This window comes from Pyxicephalus adspersus, chromosome 10 (genome assembly GCF_032062135.1).
Source record: "Pyxicephalus adspersus chromosome 10, UCB_Pads_2.0, whole genome shotgun sequence".
NCBI classification, from domain to species: Eukaryota; Metazoa; Chordata; class Amphibia; order Anura; family Pyxicephalidae; genus Pyxicephalus; species Pyxicephalus adspersus.
In genome coordinates, this window is record NC_092867.1 from 50,076,614 (window position 1) to 50,096,427 (window position 19,814).

The window sequence follows — 19,814 nt, forward strand, 5'->3', positions numbered from 1 at the left end:
AATTTATTGTGTAACTGAATCAAATTCTTACTAAATTCATTAAATTGAATGAAATCATTAAAACATTATAAATTGCCAATAAGTTGAAATGAAAACCAAAGGATTTTAATCAAATCAAATTGATTCTCTGACAGTACAAAGATTCCAACCTTTAAAAATGATGTTACATAGTTCAGGCAACTTTATAAAGAGTTTTTAGATACTAAAATCTTGTTATTAAGGTTTAATTGACGTGCTGGCATTTTGAGGAAATTCTTTGGTTTTGTGCGGCAGTTTGGGCACTCGGGCTCAAAAAGGTTAGCCATCACTGTTATAGGTAATCCTCACACAGATAACGCTTGACATGTATCCTCTGTGTTGCAGCCCAGACCTGTCCCCGCTGTCGGCTTTTAAGAAAGTCTCGTGTTTTGTTTGTGATACTTGTAAATCTTTATATTAATAGGGTTATTAAGTTAGAATTTGGCACTTGGGTTGTATTTATTAGTTTTGTAATTACTTTTTGGAATGTAAGATTTCTTGGGCCATTTTTGAAATAACTTGGCATTATATGGAAGTGTGGTTTTACATGTGTTTGTGTGGTTTTTTTTTTTTTTTTTTTTTTTTTTTTTTTTTTTTTTATTTTGTCAGATAAATTTAGTGGTGTCTGTGTGGCTGGCATCACCCCCGGAATCTACTGCAGCTGCTCGCATCACCCGGAGGCTGATCTGAGCAAGAGAGTGAGCAGGGTAGGGACATCCCCACCGCATTACCCGGCAAGATGTGTGAAATCTTCCGGGTGACGCGATGGATTCTGGGGGCGGGAAATTTAAAAGCAGATTACTATGTAATCTGCCTTTAAATTTATTTTACAGTAAAATACACACAATACAATAAAAATATAAAAACACATTTTAGTGCACCAAGCATCATTGCCCAGTGCCCTGATTTACATTTTGCCCACAATTAGCCCTGACCTTTTGATGGCTTATAAATCACTTCCTGATTGTATCATTTCATCACTTTGTCTTTGACCTTGATTGTTCCTGACTGTTTGCTGGAGACCGCATGGCATCCAAACGGCATCTCGCCGGCGCAAGCGCTGTTTTGGAGGACTTTGAACGCAGCGATAGCAATTTGTAGTCTCTTGTGGAATCGAGTGATAGTGATTCACTAGGAAACTTGTCATCGGACAGCGAAGGTGAACTGAGCACACATGGTGTCCTATTGACCTTGATGCAGACCAGGCAGCACTGCCAAGATTTCCATTTACTGGCGCACCTGGGATAAAAATAGAAGTTGTCTTTTACCGATTAAGTTATTGAAAAAATTATTGCAGAGACAAACAGGTAGGCCGCTTTTGTGTTTGCTTTTTTTTTTCAGAATTTTTTCAAAATTTTTTATGCAAATGTGTGCTGCTCTGTGTTTTGGGGTGAACCTATTTTTTTTTTTTTTGCATGGAATTTTTTTTTTTTTTTCTATTGTGGGCTCGTAATTCTTAGGAATACTCCAGGGTATAATACATAATTATAAATCATTATAAAAAATAGTGAGTGATGAAATGATACATTCAGGAAGGCATTTATAAGTCATCTAAAGGTCAGATCAAGGTCAGGGCTAATAGTGGGCAAAATGTAAATCAGTGCACTGGGCAATGATGCTTGGTGCTCTAAAATGTATTTTTATAGTTTTAATTTGTGTTTTGCGGTCTATTTTAGTGTAAAAAAATAAAAAATAAAAAAAAGATTACAAAATAATCTGCTTTTAATTTTTCCCGCCTCCAGAATCCATCACTCCACCGCATCACCTGGGAGATGTCACATAATGAAATATTGGACCACAACAATGTAATTTTATCAAAAAAAACTTTATCAAACATTTCTCACTGAAATTTTCTAAACAAGAGTGCAAAAGTATTGATAAATATAAATTAAATGCAGATTTTAGAAAAAAAAATATTTACATTTTTAGTAGACATCCCGGGTGCGGTAGATTTTGAAGCAGGGTGCTGCACAAAGTCCAACATCACAGTCAGGACAGTAGAACCTGGTTTCCTTGTGTTTCTTACTTCCCCTGTCATCAGTCTTTGAGCAGCAAACCATGCACATCCTTGTAGGTGCTGCCTTCTTCTGGGTTGGTGGGATGTATTCAACGAAGTGACGAGCAGTCAGGCGTTCTGGGTTGACAACGATGGTGTTTGGTGGTTCTGGACTATGGATTCGGAAACTTGCAAAATGAAGTCTGAATGATTCACAGGCCTCTGACTATTTTTTTTATTTTGTACAGAATGTAGGCATTCCATAGGCACTTCTCAACAAGGTGCCTGAAAATTATCTTGTAGTACTTCCCTTGCTGTTTCCTCATCGCTGGGTAGAATGTCATGGCTTGGTCAGCTCTGTGGACACCTCCCATGGTGTAGTCAGTCACCACCTGTGGCTTCATGACTTCTTTCCCACGTTTTGTGTTTACCAGAACGGTGGAGGCATCATGGACAGTAGTACTCATCAGGCACACATCTTTCTTGTCATGCCATCTCAGGGCCATCATCTTTCCTTTCTGCCAGGCAAAAACTTCTCCTGTCTTCAGTTTCCCTTTTGCAAACAGTGATGGCAGGTTGCGCCGGTTAGCCCTAACGGTTCCATAGGCATCTTCTCTGTGTTGCAGAAGGAACTCGTAAAGCTTAGGAGAGGTGTAAAAATTGTCTCTTATGACACAATAGCCCTGATCTAGCAATGGCTCAATGATGGATAGCACTGAAGATGTTGCCAATCCTAATGAGCCTCCCTTTGTAAGCCATTAGACTTTCGTCAATGCTGACATCTCTTTCTGGCACATAGGTTTGCTGGAATTTTTGTAGACTCATCTGAGAAACGTCCCAAATTTTCTTCAGTTTTGGTGCAGGATGGGTAGTCTCATCAAATTCTTCATTGTTTGTGAAGTGCAGGCACTTCATGATGAGGGAAAAGCGGTATTCTGGCATGACTGTGCCAAAGAATGGAGTGGCAATCATTTTGTTCTTGGACCAGTACCACTTCTGCACGAGTTTGCCCACAACTCCCTGCAGGATCACTAAGCCCAAAAACAGCCTAATGTCATCCTTGGTCACAGGTTCCCACTTTCTGCTTCTTGCAAACCTCAGGTGTGGAGCACCTTGTTGTTGTCAAGCATACCAGCATAAAACAAAATAGAGGTATTTTAGGATATGTTCTTTTATAGTGTGAAGGTTGTAAGTAATATGTTAGCAAACACAGAACAGCACACATGTTGGCTTAGAAAACATTGAAAAGTTAGCAAACACAAGAGCGGCTTACCTGTTTGTTTCCGCAACAATTTTTCAATAACTTAATCGGTCAAAAACAACTTCAGGTATGCCAGGGGGTCGTTGCATTCAGCCTCAATTTTCATGCCAGGTGCGCCGGTGAATAGAAATCTTGGCGGTGTTGTCTGGTCCGCATCAAGGTCAATAGGAAACCATGTGCGCACAGCACTGACCTCGGGTCCAGAATCATCGCTCAGTTCACTTTCGCTGTATGACAAATTTCCTGGTGAATCACTATCGCTCGATTCCACAAGGGACTCCAAATCGCTATTGCTGCGTTCAAATTCCTCCAAAACAGCGCTTGCGCCGGCGAGATGCCTTTTGGATGCCATGTGGTCTCCAGCAATCGGTCAGGAACAATCAAGGTCAAAGACAAAGTGATGAAATGTTACATTCAGGAAGGCATTTATAAGTCATCAAAAGGTCAAATCAAGGTCAGGGCTTATAGTGGGCAAAATGTAAATCAAGGCACTGGGCAATGATGCTTGGTGCTCTAAAATGTATTTTTATACTTTTATTTTGTGTTTTGCTGTGTATTTTACTGTAAAAAAAAAAAAAATGTAAGTTTCCCGCCCCAGAATCCATCACTCCACCGCATCACCCGGAAGATGTCACATCTTGTCGGGTGATGCGGTGGGGATGTCCCCATCCTGCTCACTCCACTGAAGCCAACGAAGCTGCTCATATCACCCAGAGGCTGATCTCCGGGTGATGCGAGCAGCTATAGTAAATTCTGGGGGTGATACCAGCGGGAAATCGCCGCTGGCATCACCCCTGGAATTTATTATTGGTGATCGCATCTGCAGTTAGATGCAATGCACCATGCAGAAATCCTGCATGGTGCATCGCATCTAACTGCAGATGCAAGGAGCGGGGCCGCCCAGCCATGACCTCTGATGTAAGGGGGACCCCCCCAATTTTTTTTTGCATGATTTTTCCACCCCGAGTCACACTCCGGATTACCGCTAGGGGGTTTTTTTTTTGGACCAGCTCACAAGGGGGGTCAGGCACTCTTGGAAATGACTAGATGTGTTGTTTCTCAACCTAATTTTGCTCATTAAATACTGAATTGTATGCATTATTTAGGTGTTTACACAAAACAAATAGTACAAGTATGTCAAACTTCCAGGAACAAATCCGGTTTGAGACAAACATTATCTTGCTTTTCCATCCCTTCAGGGTGTTTATGCAGGTTTGAATGGTATTTTAGACCTTGTCCGACCTGATGATCCTTCTCAGACTTGCTGGACAACTATGCGCATCACACTCCTGAAGTTTGGCACACAACTATGCAACTACACACAAATTAAATTGTAGACCTGTAACTTACAGAAATATGTCCGAACAAGGGTTCTAGTAGATATTATGAATATAAAAAATAACGGCTAGGTGGTTAAACTGTATGTCCTGGGAGATCACGTTGAACAACAAACCCCCAAAAACAAACGACAACGTTTTAGAAACCGCTTTATTCAAAATAAACATTTGCTAAACGGTCATATTAACCCCCCTAGCATTCTAATTCTGTCAGTTTTTTGATGCAAAAAGTGACCCTTTTTTTGCATAAAAATTTTTGTTTATATTGTGGGCCTGTAATTCTTAGGCTTAACGCCCAAGTTTGATAATTATATTTATTATATTACAATCATAAATTATAATATATTACATAATTATAAATCATTTTAAAAAATAATGGTGACCACCCCCGGAATTTGCTCTTGCTGCTCGCATCTGCAGTGAGATGTGAAGCACAATGCAGAAGTCCTGCATTGTGCTTCGCATCTCACTACTGATGCGAGCAGCGGCGTGGCTGGGACCCGGGTGGTATTTAAAACAGAATACTCCATAATCTGCTTTTAAATTTCCCGCCCGGCCACGCTCCCGACGGACCGGCGCCCCGGCTTCACAGCGGGGCTATCCGATCGCTGCTGGAGCGCGGGGCAAAGGTAAGGGGGGCTTCTAAAGTTACCCCGAGTGACTCGGGATTACCACTTTTTGCATGTAAAAGCCACCCCGAGTGACTCGGGATTACCACTTTTTGCATGTAAAAGCCACCCCGAGTCACACTCGAGATTACCGCTAGGGGGGTTAAAATATTTAAAAAATTTCAAAAAACACACACTCCAAGCCAAAATAGTTCAAAATAGCCCAAAAAATATTGCATTAAAAAAATACTTTAAAAAAAATACTACCAAACCAATATGCAATTTTGACCTAACAAGGGTGGAAAACTGGATTGGAAAATATTCAGGACAAACATTTAAAAGTGGTAATAAAGGCAGATTATTGCAATCAAACAATATGGCCACAAACACAACAATGACCTAAAACATACAGCTAAAGCAACCCAGGAGTTTATTAAAGCAACGAAGTGGCATATTCTTGAATGGCCAAGTCAGTCACTTGATCTGATCTGATCCCAATTGAGCATGCATTTCACTTGTTTGAAGACTAAACTTCAGACAGAAAGGCCCACAAACACACAGAAACTGAAAGCCGCTGCAGTAAAGGCCTGGCAGAGCATTAAAGAGGAAACCCAGCATCTGGTGATGTCCATGAGTTCAAGACTACAGGCTGTCATTGCTAGCAAATGGTTTTCAGCCAAGAATTAGAAATGAACATTTTTTTTCTCAGTTTTTCAATCTGTCCAATTACTTTTGAGCCCCTGAAATGAAGTAATTGTGTAAAAAAAAAAAAAAGGCTTTAGTTCCTCACATTTTTTTGCAATCTTTTTGTTCAACCCACTGAATTGAAGCTGAAAGTTTCATTTAAAATTATTTGTGGTAATGTACAGAACCAAAATTAGGAAAAAAGCTGTCCAAATATTTATGAACCTAACTGTATATAGATATGTATAAATATAGTTATTGAAGTATATAATTATGTATTATATATATATATATATATATATATATATATATATATATATATATATATATATAAGCAAACAAGACTGTGTCTGTGCTTGTGACATTTGTGGGAAAATCTAGTCTTTTCTCTAGAGGTTTAGCCTGCAGAAAGTCGCTTGTATTTACCACCCGGCGGCTCCTCCGCTCACGCATTGCATGTGTTTAGATAGGCGCCTATTTAGAACAACTAAACTCAGTTAACTCTTGCCTAACCGGAAAATATTAAATCATTTTAAAATTTGCTTGTTTCTTAGCTCATATAGATGTTTTAAACATTTGAACAGCACAAACATTTTTTTTTAGGTGAACAGTCACTTTTAATGCAAGCTTACCAGTGTCAAACTGCCGGGGATGTGCGTCTCCAGCAGAGAGATCATTTCAGTTAATAAAATGGGCAAGAATACGCCAGCGTCTGGAATTTGGTTGATAAAGTACCATTTTGGGGTGGATTCCATGCATATATTTGTACTAATTATTTATGGAAAATTGACAAAACCTTCAATAACAGCGATTTCATATACATTGTAAGAAAACAGGTTGAAGAATTGCTAACCAATTTAAAACAGGCACAAAAACATTGCAGCAACAGTTGAAACTAACAATAATGAAGATTACAGAAAGTCATATCAATGCATACTATACATTCAAACTTACTTAATTAACCCCCCCACCCCCACACACACACACACACCAGTCTAGTTAAAATAGTAAAAATGAAAATGCATATGTGTGTGTGTATGTATGTATGTATGTGTGTGTGTGTGTATATATATATAATATGTATAAATAAATCTAAATGTTCCTTGATACATGTATTATAACATCAGACCCAAAATGCTTTGGAACTTTTTTTTTCTTTAACATTCATACTGCTAATTTCGTCATGCTCATTAGTATATTTACAGCTTGATATGAATTAGTTTGCAGTGTTGCGAGCAGTCAAAAATGTAAAAAAAAAAATTGCAGCCAATCTTACTATAAATGAACCAATTTTCTGAATTTGTATAATGTAACATAAATATGTATCGCTTACCAAAAAAAAGGACCCCATGATGACACAATGGGCTGCTGGTTATGTACTTTTTTATAATTTATTATGTATAAATCACGGTATCAATATATAATTATTTTTTGCAAAGATTGGCCTATAAACCCCGTCTTTCTTTTATTTTTTCTACAACTATAAGCTATAGTTAGTGATATAATTGATAGTACCTAGGTTACAGATTATTTACATTAATGCCTTTTATACATTGAACTTTGTTCTAAGCTGATATAATCAAGTTTGTTTAAAATTTTGTTGTTTCTGTTTCTTTTATTATTTTGCAGCCATTACTAGTTCTTCAGGGCTTCCAACTTCTCCAATCATTGTCGAAGTTAAAGATGTACCTCAATATTTCCTATTACAGCATACAGTGCCTGCTGAGGAATCTGTGACCTATTCTCCAGCTGATCTGCACAGAGAAACTTTCTTGGTTACCCGTCTTGGCATTAAAGAGCCACATGTACGTGCATCATTTCAGCATATACAAAAACAAGAGGTAAGAGAACCAATTATTGCATTAGCCTACATTTACCTATGTTTAACCCCTCTGGCGATATTCCCGAGTGTGGCTCGGGGTGAATTTTTTATACCAAAAGCAGTAACCCGAGCCACATTCGGGGTAGGGAAAAAAATGCTACCTGTGGGGAGGCTGGCCTGGCGGGAAATTTTAAAAGCAGATTACATTGTAATCTGCTTTTAAATCACTGATCACAGTAAAATGTAATATATAATAAATGCAAAAGTAAATTTATTACTGCACCCAACAGCTTTGTCCAGCCCCCTAATTTACAGTTTGTCCACTATCAGCCCTGACCTTGGTCTGACCTTTGCTTGAACTTTTCCTGATCTTTTACTCATTTCCTCATTTGAAACTTGTTTCTGACCTTGAACGTTCCTGACCTTCTTACTGGAAATTTGACAACATCCACGGCATTCAAAAGGCGTCTCGCCAGCGCAAAAGCTGTTTTTGAAAAACTAGAAAGCAGCAATCGTGGTTTGGAGTCACTTGTGGAATCGCAATAGTGAATCACCAAGAAACTTGTCATCTGACAGGGACGGTGAAAGTGAACACAGCGACGGATCTGACTTTGAGGTTAGTATTGTGCACACTTGGTGCTCTATTGACCTTGGTGCAGCTCAGGGAGTGCCCCCAAGAGTCCCATTTTCCTGGAGCACCTGGTGTGAAAAATGATGCTGAACGCAACGACCCCTTTTAGCATACCTGCAATTATTTCTGACCGATGAGGTTGTTGAAAAAATAGTTGCTGAGACAAACAGGTACGCTTCACAACAATTAGCTGCTCCACACCTCATGTATGCAAGAGGCAGAAAGTGGGAACCAGTGACCAAAGATGACATTTGGCTATTTTTGGGCTTAGTGATATTTCAGGGAGTGGTGGGCAGAAGTGGCTCTGCTGGGTGCAATACAATCACAAAGAGGACGATTTGCCGTGAAATCCTACATGCTGTGCGAATCGTCAACTGGCTACATTTAGAATTCAGTCCTATACACTGGAAAAGGGACAAAATTCAACCCAAAATACAGCAACTATGGAATGGCAACATCTTCTGTTCTCACCTATTGAGCCATTGCTTAATCAGGGCTGTTGTGTCACATCCAACAACTTTTATACTTCCCCTAAACTTTATGAATTTCTTCTGCAACACAAAACACATGCATATGGAACTGTTGGGGTCAACTGGCGCAACATGCCATTAATGTTTGCAAAAAGGAAACTGAAGATGGGAGAAATGGTTACCTGGCAGAATAGCAAAGTGATGGCCCTGCAATGGCATGACAAGAAAGATTTGTGCCTAATGAGTACTAAAATGCCTCCACAGTTATGGTACAGTCAAAAGGTAGGAAAGAAATCATGACGCTAGTGAAGTAGTGAGTGACTACAATAACACCATGGGAGTTGTCAACAGAGCTGATCAAGCAATGACATTTTACCCAACAACAAGAAAACAACAAAAGAAGTACTACAAAAAGATTTTCAGGCATCTTGTTGAGCAGTGCTTGTGGAATGTCTATATTCTCCACAAGCAAAAGAGTGACAGGCCTGTGAGTCATTCTGACTTCATTGGAAAGTTTCTGAATTTATTGTCATGACCACCAAACACCATCAATGGCCGTGAAAAGACCTGGATGTCATGCTGTTGCAGTTCTCAACCAGGAACTGCATCACGTACATCCCACCAACCGAGAAAAAGGCAGCACTTACAAGGATGTGCATGCTTTGTTGCTCAAAGAGAGATGACCATGGAAGGAAGATCAAAAAGGAAACCAGGTTCTACTGTCCTGATTGTGACATTGGACTTTATGCAGTCCCATGTTTTAAAATTTACCATACCTGGGATGTCTACTAGACATTTAATTTAAATCTATCAATAATATTGCACCCTTCTTTGGACAAACTTTAGTGTTATTTGATTTGATTAAATTTTTAATTTAAATGTATTGTTATTATATTTCATTATTTTTTTAAATTATTATTAGTTTTATTTATTAAGTTATAATTTATGATTTGTTTTTCAAACTTTATCATACCCAGGGGTTTTTCCTAAGAATTACAGGACTACAATATTAAACAACAAATTTCCATGCAAAACAATGTACCCCTTTTGACATAAACATACTAAAATAATTAGACTGCCAGGGGGGTTAAAGACCATAATGTTTTATCATGTGTTTCATCATTTTCTAAAATGCAATAACCACTAAGAAACTTTTTGACTGTGTACTAAAGTCCAGATGTTACACACTCCAGCACAATTTCTTGGTTATCTATGTAATAAGCCTAATTATCCTATGAATACTGGATCACCATATTTTCTTCATGGCAAGACCACAAGGGGTGGGGTCTGACTTGCCTAATGTTAAAGTATGCTGTGTCTGCTAAATTCATCTGTATTTTCAATGGCGAAAATACAAACAGGAAAAATACTTCTTTGGACACAAAAAATATGTTTGTATTTTCAATAAAACAAAGACCAAAACAAAGACCTAAATACTAATAAACCAAAGTGAAGGATTACAAATGTCACGGTAAAAAAATCTAAATTTACATATTATTGTACAGTTAATTGAATTAGAACTAAACAAAATAATTAAAAAAAAAAAAGAAAAAAAAATTACTTTCGAAGGTCCCTCTGGAGCTTTTCTGGATTGGGTCCTGCAATGTTCTGTTACCTACCTCTGTGCTGGCGTACAGGAATCGGCGCCCCCATCTTCTTTCTTCTTCCAGCTTCTACCTAAGTAAGAGATGCGGCTGTCCAATCTCTGGATTAGCCAGAAGCCTCCTGGGATACGTGACATGAGTATCCCTGAAGGTTGTGTGCTCCCTTTCTGCCTTTATCGCTGTGGCGCAGAGGAAGGATTTAACTAACCCCCCCCCCCAAAAAAAAAAGTGAGTTGTTTTTTTTTGTTTTTTTGTTTTTTTTAATTGTGGGGGAATTTGATTCATCAAAAATATTTGTCTAAGCATTTGAAGATTTTGTTTCAACTTTTATTGAAATTTATTTCATCCAATTTTAATTTAAGGTCAACATTGCAATTAGGGCACAAGTAAAGTAAAACTGAGGTAGTGTCACGGATAACAGGTAGGGGAGGGAAACAAAAAGGTAAATACAAGGGACTAGGCCTCCAATGGCTAGGGAAAAGGGAATGGTCACCCCTTAACCACCTGAGCGTTACACTGAGGTCTAGATTTCTGTACCAAAAGTGATCCATTGTTTTTCATGAAATTTTTTTTTTAAATTGTAGACCTGTAACTTACAGAAATATGTCCGAACAGGGGTTCTAGTAGATATTATGAATATAAAAAATGTTTGAAACACACAATCATTTAAAAAAAAAAAAATTACTTTTAATAAAATTAAAGGAAAAACACAAAAATCAGCTTAAACATGACTACATAAACAAAGCTTGAAGCCATGGCAGGGGTCAGGCAGGCGGTGATGTCCAGGTCCAGGCAGAGATGTCAGAGTCCAAGCAGAGGTCAAAGCAGGCGGAGATGTCCGAATCCAGGCAGAGGTCAGGGCAGGCGGCAGGCAGAGATGTCGGAGTCCAGGCAGAGGTCAAAGCAGGCAGCAAATGGTCAAAATTAGGCGAAGATCAGCAAAGGTAAGATAAGACACAGTGTTACACACTAGCCATAAGTGGCAATTTTTAAAACTTTGATTCTGTATTTATTGGGGTTTGTTTTGAATTATTTTGTATTTGATTGGATACGGGAGTTTGTATCCAATCCAATACAAAATAAGAATTTGAATTTCCAAGTTATTTACTTTTCTTTTATTTATTTTTTTGTATTGGATTGGATACAGGAGTTTGTATTCAATCCAATATAAAATGAGCGTTTGAATTTATCAATTATGTACTTTGTATTAATTTTATATTATTTTGTATGGGATTGGATATGCAAGTTTGTATCCAATCAAATACAAAATATAAATTTGAATTTCCAAGTTATTTACTATTTTTTAAGTTTTTTTTTATTTTTTGTATTGGATTGGATACGGGAGTTTGTATTCAATCCAATACAAAATGACAGTTTGAATTTACCAATTACACACTTTGTATTTATTTGAATTATTTTGTATTGGATTGAATACAGGAGTTTGTATTGAATCCAATACAAAATGAATGAATGAGTTTCAATTTGAATTTCCCGCACACGCGCCGACGTCATCACGCACGCAGGGAGGAGCCGTCCGTTTTTTTTTTTCTCCGCCGGACGGCTTCTCGTTTCAGAAGGCACCCGGCGCTGGAACGAGAAGGACGTGGGACGATCAGCGGGACCAGGTAAGAAGCCGGCCGGCATCTTACCGGTCCCGCTGGCACCCGACGCTGGAGAGGGAGATTGACGGACGACGCTGGACGGAGGACGACGCTGGAATACGAAAACGACGCTGGATGAGCACAGGGGGACCAGGTAAGTAAGGATGGGAAAAATCTCGGGGTTAACCATCCTTGCAATTTTTTTTTGCCCGAACGAACGTCGGGCTTAACGGCAAGGAGGTTAAAGACAGGAGTGGTGACTAGGCTTGAGACTACTGGTTCCTTCCCTGATGAAAGAACCAGTGTCTCCCTAAGGCCTAGTAACAACCAAAGAACAACAAAACACCGAAAGTAGTTCAACTTAGCTTAATAGCAAATAGAGAAGCAGGAACTCGGGCGAGGACAACACACCAGCTCGTCACATCCCAGAAGCAAATATCAACCACATAGCATGAAGTGTGAGGCCAGACTAAAAGGAGGAGCAGTAATGACCATCAGCTGCAGCTGATACAAGGGGTGTGGTCATTACAAACAACAATACAGAAACAAGTAAAAACAAAGCGAGTCCGATAACCTCACGTGCAGCTTGTCTCACAGATCTTCTAACTTCAGTCACAGAAGGGACCGTGACAGGTAGACTTAATGTATGCTTTCGTTACAGGTACAATTACATTACAGTTTTCAGCTTTGTTCAATGAAATTACACAGTAGAATGTTTCTTATAAAACAGAATTCTGGTTGCCATTGTTTTCTGCTATTGCAGGTGACAATCAGGCAAAGGGGAAATCGCTACCTCTATAGGATCCTTTTTTTCTCACAAATATTTTAAAGCTTGACAATTTTGATGTGCAAAATTCAGGATCTCTTCTTTAACCCCCCCTAGTGTTCTAATTCTGTCCGCATTTTCACACAAAAATTTATTTTACATTGTAGGCTTATAATTCTTAGGCACAGCTCACCGAAATATGTCCAGTATTTATTAAGTATAATAAACTTTAAATAAAAAAAAAACACAAAAATCTGTTAAAAAATAAAAGTAGTGAAACCTGTATCAAAACTGTACAGTAACATGTATTTTTTATATATATATATATATATACAAAATTTTTGAATTTCCCGCCGCGCCTCCCACACAGACGCATGCACCGACTTCACCGGGGAACCGCAGTCGCTGGGAGAAGATCAAAGAAGGAGGACACAGTCCGAGGACCTAGACGGACGCCGGGGGATGCCAAATGAACAAGATAAGTGGTGTTTTTTTATTGTTTTTTAGCGTCCCCGAGTGTGACTAGGGATTACCGCTTTTGCAGGTAAAATCCATCCCGAGCCACACTTGGGAATATGGCTAGGGGCATAATTGCTGCAAACAGCAGATCGCATCTTGTGGCGGAGCTGTATCAGGACCCCAGACCTATAATGGTCTGTGTATGTGTACAAATTCAATCAGAATATCAGTTTGTCTTTCCAGTAGATTGTTGAAAAGGGATTGTTCCCAGAGAACCATCTCAGGGAGCCCCCTCACCCTTAGGCTGCATACACCTGTGCAAAAATGATTGTTGGAAAGGATCTTTCACAACAAAAGACTGCTCGATGCCTGAACAAGCACGGTTATTCTCTATGGAGAGAGGAGGGGAAGAACAACGGAGCGGCACCCTGCTGTGCTGTCTTCCCTCCACTTCACTTAATTTTGATTGTTTCTCATTCCTCTTCTGTCGTCTAGATAACAGGCAACAAGCGATGTACACATGCATCTGATGTGTATATAGCCTTAGGCTCTGACATCTGCCCCTTTTATACAGGTCCTCAAGATGTATACGTATGGTGATAAGATATGAGTTGTGTGTCTCAATAAAAGTTTCCAGTCGGGAAAGCTAGCTTTGTCTCTCTGTTTCCACTTACTTTGGAATGTATCTCAGATTTGAGATCTCTGGTCGCTGCTAAAAGATTGGTCTTTATGTCCAAAGCAATGCTATTTATATCTCCTGAGGTGAGTGGCTTATCTGTGGATTTAGATACCTATATCTGGTATTCTGTTGAGAGAGAAGTACTCGCTGGAATAGTTTTTCCCTGCATCCATCGCCATTAACCTGAGACAATTATACAAGTAAAGAGTCCTAACACTTTTTTAGCTGCATACTTGTTTCAGTAGAATCACTTTTTAAGCACTGCACATTTTAAGCCTTCATAAACATGTCCACAATTAAAACACATCTGGGCTCGTTCAAAGCAACTATTTTGTAGGCATGCTCATAGCATGAATGTTTTTAACAATTGAGGCCATAAGGGTGAGCTCCGTTTTCCAATAAACCTGATTTAATACTGTTGCATATATCTCTTCTAATGGGGACATATTTTCCTGTGACAACTGAGGCTACGTACATGCATGCAATGGTTCTCATCCGATATTCGGCTCAGGGCTGATATCGGATAAGAATCTTGCGTGTTTGCAATGCTCCTAATGCAAGTGAAGGGGAGAAAGCATGGTGGGCTGCTGTGCTGTCATATCTTAGAAAGATAATCTGTCATAAGGAGAAGTAAAGAGAAATCTCAAATGGGGCACTGATCCCATTAGTAACATTTAGTATTGAGTTTGGTGATTCACCTTTATCTTTAGTGAGAAAGATATTTGGGATATCAACATATATATATTTATTTATTACAACATAATTGAAAATAGAAAAACATAGAGAGACTTTTTTGCATTAATTTTTCTCTTATTTCTCTTATTCTCTTATATTCTAAAAAAATTGTTGCAAAAGTAACAATAAAGTAGGAACAAATGAAATTTAGCCAACTTGGCACTATACAAGATGCCAATACCGCACCATAATAGATTTTCAGCATGATCTACTGATAAAAAATGTCCAATATGCGATCAGTTGTCTTAATTCCTGGTGTGTTTTGCTATAGCAAGTTCCCTCAGGGGTAGCAGTGATACGCGATACAAGCTAAATTGTAAAATAATACTAATTTTTATATTTAATAAATCTAATAATTCCATCATTTTACAAGGATTTGCTCTTACAACATATTCATATAGTATAAAATAAATTGAGTAATCTTGTATGTGTGCATATAACAAACAAAACTACCCGCCGGGTCACACAAAATACCACAGCTATCTCCTCCCTGGAAGAAAGATTGGAAATAGCACAGGATAAAATAGTGGATCTGAAAAAACACTCCAGGTGCGACAACTTCAGAATCCGAGGCCTGCCTGAAAATATTAAAAATCTAGAGGTCTCCCTGAAAACATTCATTAACCCCCCTAGCGTTCTAATTCTGTCAGTTTTTTGATGCAAAAAGTGATCCTATTTTTTTTGCATAGAAATTTGTTTATATTGTGGGCCTGTAATTCTTAGGATTAACTCCCGGGTATAATAATTATATTTATTTATTATATTATATTTTAATCATAAATTATAATACAATACATAATTATAAATCATAAGTATAAAAATATTTAAATATTAGACCACAACAATGTAATTTATCAAAAAAAAAACTTTTTTATCAAAAATTTCTCCCTGAAATTTTGCAAACGGGTGCAATAATATTGATCAATAATATAAATAAATGCAGATTTTAGAAAAAAAAGTTTTACATTTTTAGTAGACATCCCGGGTGTGGTAGATTTTGAAGCAGGGTGCTGCACAAAGCCCAACATCACAGTCAGGAGAGTAGAACCTGGTTTCCTTGCGTTTCTTCCTTCCTCTGTCATCGGTCTTTGAGCAGCAAACCACGCACATCCTTGTAGGTGCTGCCTTTTTCTGGGTTGGTGGGATGTATTCAACAAAGTGATGACCAGTCAGGCGTTCTGGGTTGACAAAAAAGGAAGACCTTTAAATCTTCTTTTCAAGCACTTCTCGCTTACAACGTCAAATATCCTTGGGCCTTCCCCTTTAGGCTATGTTTCAATTACCAAACTAAATCGTATTCTTTTTCAACCTTTGATGAAAGAGGAAATCTTCTGAAAGACTTAAGAATTCTATCTGTGGATCATTCTAACTGATCGCATGCAGGGGAAGCGTCATCATGACTTTCCCTCATCTGGTCCTAAGGGCAATCTTCCCGTAAGCAGGCTGATCCAGCCTGCTTATGAGATCGCGGGGGCACGGGTGTCGGCTTCTCCTGGCTCTCCTCCTGGCTGCAGCGCGTCTCCTCCTCCTCCTCTGAGCGAGGAGAAGCCGGCACACGTGCCCTCGCGATCCGGTAAGCAGGCTGGATCAGCCTGCTTATGGGATCGCTGGGGTATGCGTGTCGGCTTCTCCTCGCTCAGAGGAGGAGGAGACACGCGCTGCAGCCGGGAGGAGAGCGAGGAGAAGAAGAAGCCCACAGCATCGCGGGATCGCGGTATCGGGTGAGTATGATTTTTTGGCACAGGGTGATCAGAAGGGGATACATTGTGTCAATGTATCCCCTTCTAATCACTCTGTGTCAATGTATCCCCTTCTGATCACTCTGTGTCAGAGTGATTAGAAGGGGATACATTGACACAGAGTGATTAGAAGGCGATACATTGACACAGAGTGATTTTTTAGTATTTTGTTCAGAATCTTTTTTTTCTAGGTTTTTCTCCTTTAAAATTGAGTGCGTCTTATAGGCCGGAGCGTCTTATAGTCCGAAAAATACGGTAATTAAAAATAGATGCTGCGTTATATAATTTGATATCGGGAAAATTCGGGCCTCCATTTTGTGTAGTTTGTTGAAGAATCTGGAGACCAAGCCTAGCTCTTTTACTACCTCATATAAACTCGCGTAGAATTTTATAAATATTTTGAGGTTTTCTTTCGAACCACGAAGGGCGGAGTCTGAAGGATATATACCAACCTTGGAAAAGCTATCATTTTATTCAAACTAATTCTCCCTAAATAAGAAATTTATTAATTTTGACCAGGTATGGAGTTGTTCGTTTAATATTCGGATGTTTGGCAGTACATTTAAAGAGTATAATTTGTCTGGATTCTTAAAAATTTGTACTCCCAGGTACTGAATTTTTTCTTTACACCATATAAATGGGTAATGTCCACTCCACCTTGGTCTTATATATTTAGTCAAATATATTGCCTTGGATTTATCAAGATTTATTGTATAGCCTGATATCAAACCATATTGTGAAATCAATTCCAATATTGGAGTTAAACAGTTCTTGGGGTTAGAAATGTATAGTAACAAATCATCTGCAAAAGCTGTTATTTTCAATGTCTGGGTGCCTATCTGAATGCTTTCAAATTCAGGTAACATTTCTAAGAGTCGAAGAAGAGGATCTAGGGCCAAGGTAAATAATATTGGGGAAAGGCGACAATCTTGTTGAGTACCTCTGAACATTATTATTGGACCTGATAAATCATCATTAATAAATAACTTGGTAGATGGATTATGATAAATTTATGTATAGAAAGAAAATATCTGACCAAAAGCTTTTTTAGACAATATGGCATTCAATAATGGCCTCACAATCTTATCAAAGGCCTTTTCTGCATCTAAACTCAGCAGCATATGTTTACTTTAAAAAGACCCAATTAGCTTATACTGTTGCTGCTATAGCAGCTCTGATACCTATTGTAGCGTATCTGTTTCTAATGAAACCTAACTGATGTTTAGCTAGAATAGAAGGAAGAAAAGTGTGCATTCTATTTGCCATAAGCTTTGCAAGAATTTTAAAATCACATTTTAACAGTGATATCGGTCTACAAGAGGACAGTAAATCTGGGGTTTCCTCTGATTTGGGGATCAATGTAGTATAAGCTTTGGTAAACTCCGGGAATGGAGTATGGTGAACCAAAATATGACTATAAACTTCAGTAAGTAAGGGGGCTAATTTCTTGTGCTAAAAGCTTATAATATTCTGCAGAAAACCTGGAGTTTTATTGATAGCCAATGATCCTATTCAAAGAACTTCTGCTTTCAAAATAGGGGCATTTAGAAACTCTGTATTCTCTGAAGAAAGTTTAGATAATTTGGCATTATCTAATACACATGAAAGTAAATCGGGTTGAGATACTTAAACAGTGTATAATGTCTGATAATATTTTCCAAAAGCAGAAAGAATTTGAGTGAGAAATATAATTAGTATTGATATGAGATTCTTTTATCCGCAAGATAAAATGCCATGTGGGTTAGCTAAACGTGATAACATTTATGTTTAGTATACAAAAAAGAAGTGCTAACTGTAACAGATACATGAGCATTAAGTTGAAACACCTCCTCTTGCCATAATTTTTTAGCTTCTATTCCATTACAATGAAGATAATGTTTATAAGCCTGGGTAACTTTTTCCAGAAGACAAATAAAAGTTTTATTATCTCTATTCTGCTGTGATGTATATGCAATATTATGGCCCCTCATCACAGGCTTCATAGTACGCCACAGCAGGACTGGCGTGTCCCAGTGAGGTAAATTTGTCATCCAGTCCATTGTCCCACTAAGATTGTAAATAGGCTTGAAATTAGGAAGATTTATTTAAAAAGGCTGGAAATCTCCACAAAAACTTTTTAGAAAGTGGTATGGGGCATGGTCAGATAATGTAAAATTACTGATTGCTATTTTTAACTCCAGAGAGCAATCCTTCTGACAATAACATGAAATCTATTCTAGAAAACGTAGAATGTGCCTTAGAATAACACATATAATTTCTTTTTGTTGGATGGAGAAGACTCCAAGCATCCACTAAAGGTGTTTGTAGCAACAGAGATTTTAAACAGGTGGAGGATTCAGGCCTTGAGCCCAATGATTTTGACTTCTAATAAAGGATCTAAAACTGCATTAAGATCACCTGCCAAAATTAAATTAGGATAGGAATTTTCCAATATTTTTTTTACGTTGAATATTAAAAAAAACAAAAAACAGAAGAGCCAGTATTAGGGGCATAAGCAGAACAAAGACAATATGGTATTCTTGCAATTTCTTTTCGTACAAAAAGATATCTGCTATCAGGATCCAATTCAATATTTATAATCTTCAATGGTAATTTTTTTTTTTTAAATATAAGAGTTTTAAAACCCCCTGGTTTTGGTTTAAAATGTTGTATAAATCATTTCACTAATCCATGGGATTAGTAGAAGTAGGGTCTGCCCTTCCTTTCAGTATGTTTCTTGTAAGAACACAATGTCGGAAGATTGTTTTTTGAGATATAGCAACACCTTTTTCTGTTTTTTGGGTCTATTTAAGCCTGCAACATTCCATGACAAAAATTTCAAATGAAATTGATTCTTATTCCCTATCTCTAGAGGATTAGTTGTCATGGAGATTGAAATTGTGATTTGTAAACAGCGTTAAACCACCTACGTAACCTTGGCTGTCTCAGCAAGCAGCGTTTGGTCATTGGGAAGCATAATAATCCCAAAGAAAAGGGATTAGGTTTAAAATCCTATTAATTTCCTCAAAAATCTTTGTCTTCCAATAAAATATTATCTTGCAAACACACAAAAAACCCTTTCCCTTGTTTTTTCTCCAAAATAAATAACATCAAGTACATCCTTATTTTATAATAATCTTGAATCTCCTGCTGTCAGGATTTACCAACAGAGGGGTTTAATACATAAAGTAATTGTAAACTTTGAAATAATTCTCAAAAAGTTTGCAGAAAATATAACAATTGCATGAAAGAGTATATTTAAGGCAAATAGTCAGTGACTTATTTTGCAAAGACCTTGTTTTGTGAACAATTATCCCAAAAATGATCTAATCCTTTTCCTGGTCCTCCTCCTGACGGCTTACACATGGGTCAATTCCGCCCCCCAGGACCACCAGCGCCAAATTTAAATAGGGAAACTTTCCTAC

General features: G+C 38.1%; 1 protein-coding gene across 1 annotated transcript in view; it reads left to right on the forward strand.

Moving 5' to 3' along the window:
* The window catches only part of TMEM132A (transmembrane protein 132A), a 146,907-nt gene that overhangs the window by 25,225 nt on the left and 101,868 nt on the right, over positions 1-19,814 (forward strand). The window contains 1 exon segment of the mRNA XM_072423874.1: positions 7,534-7,745. Coding sequence (XP_072279975.1) covers positions 7,534-7,745 — 212 coding nt within the window.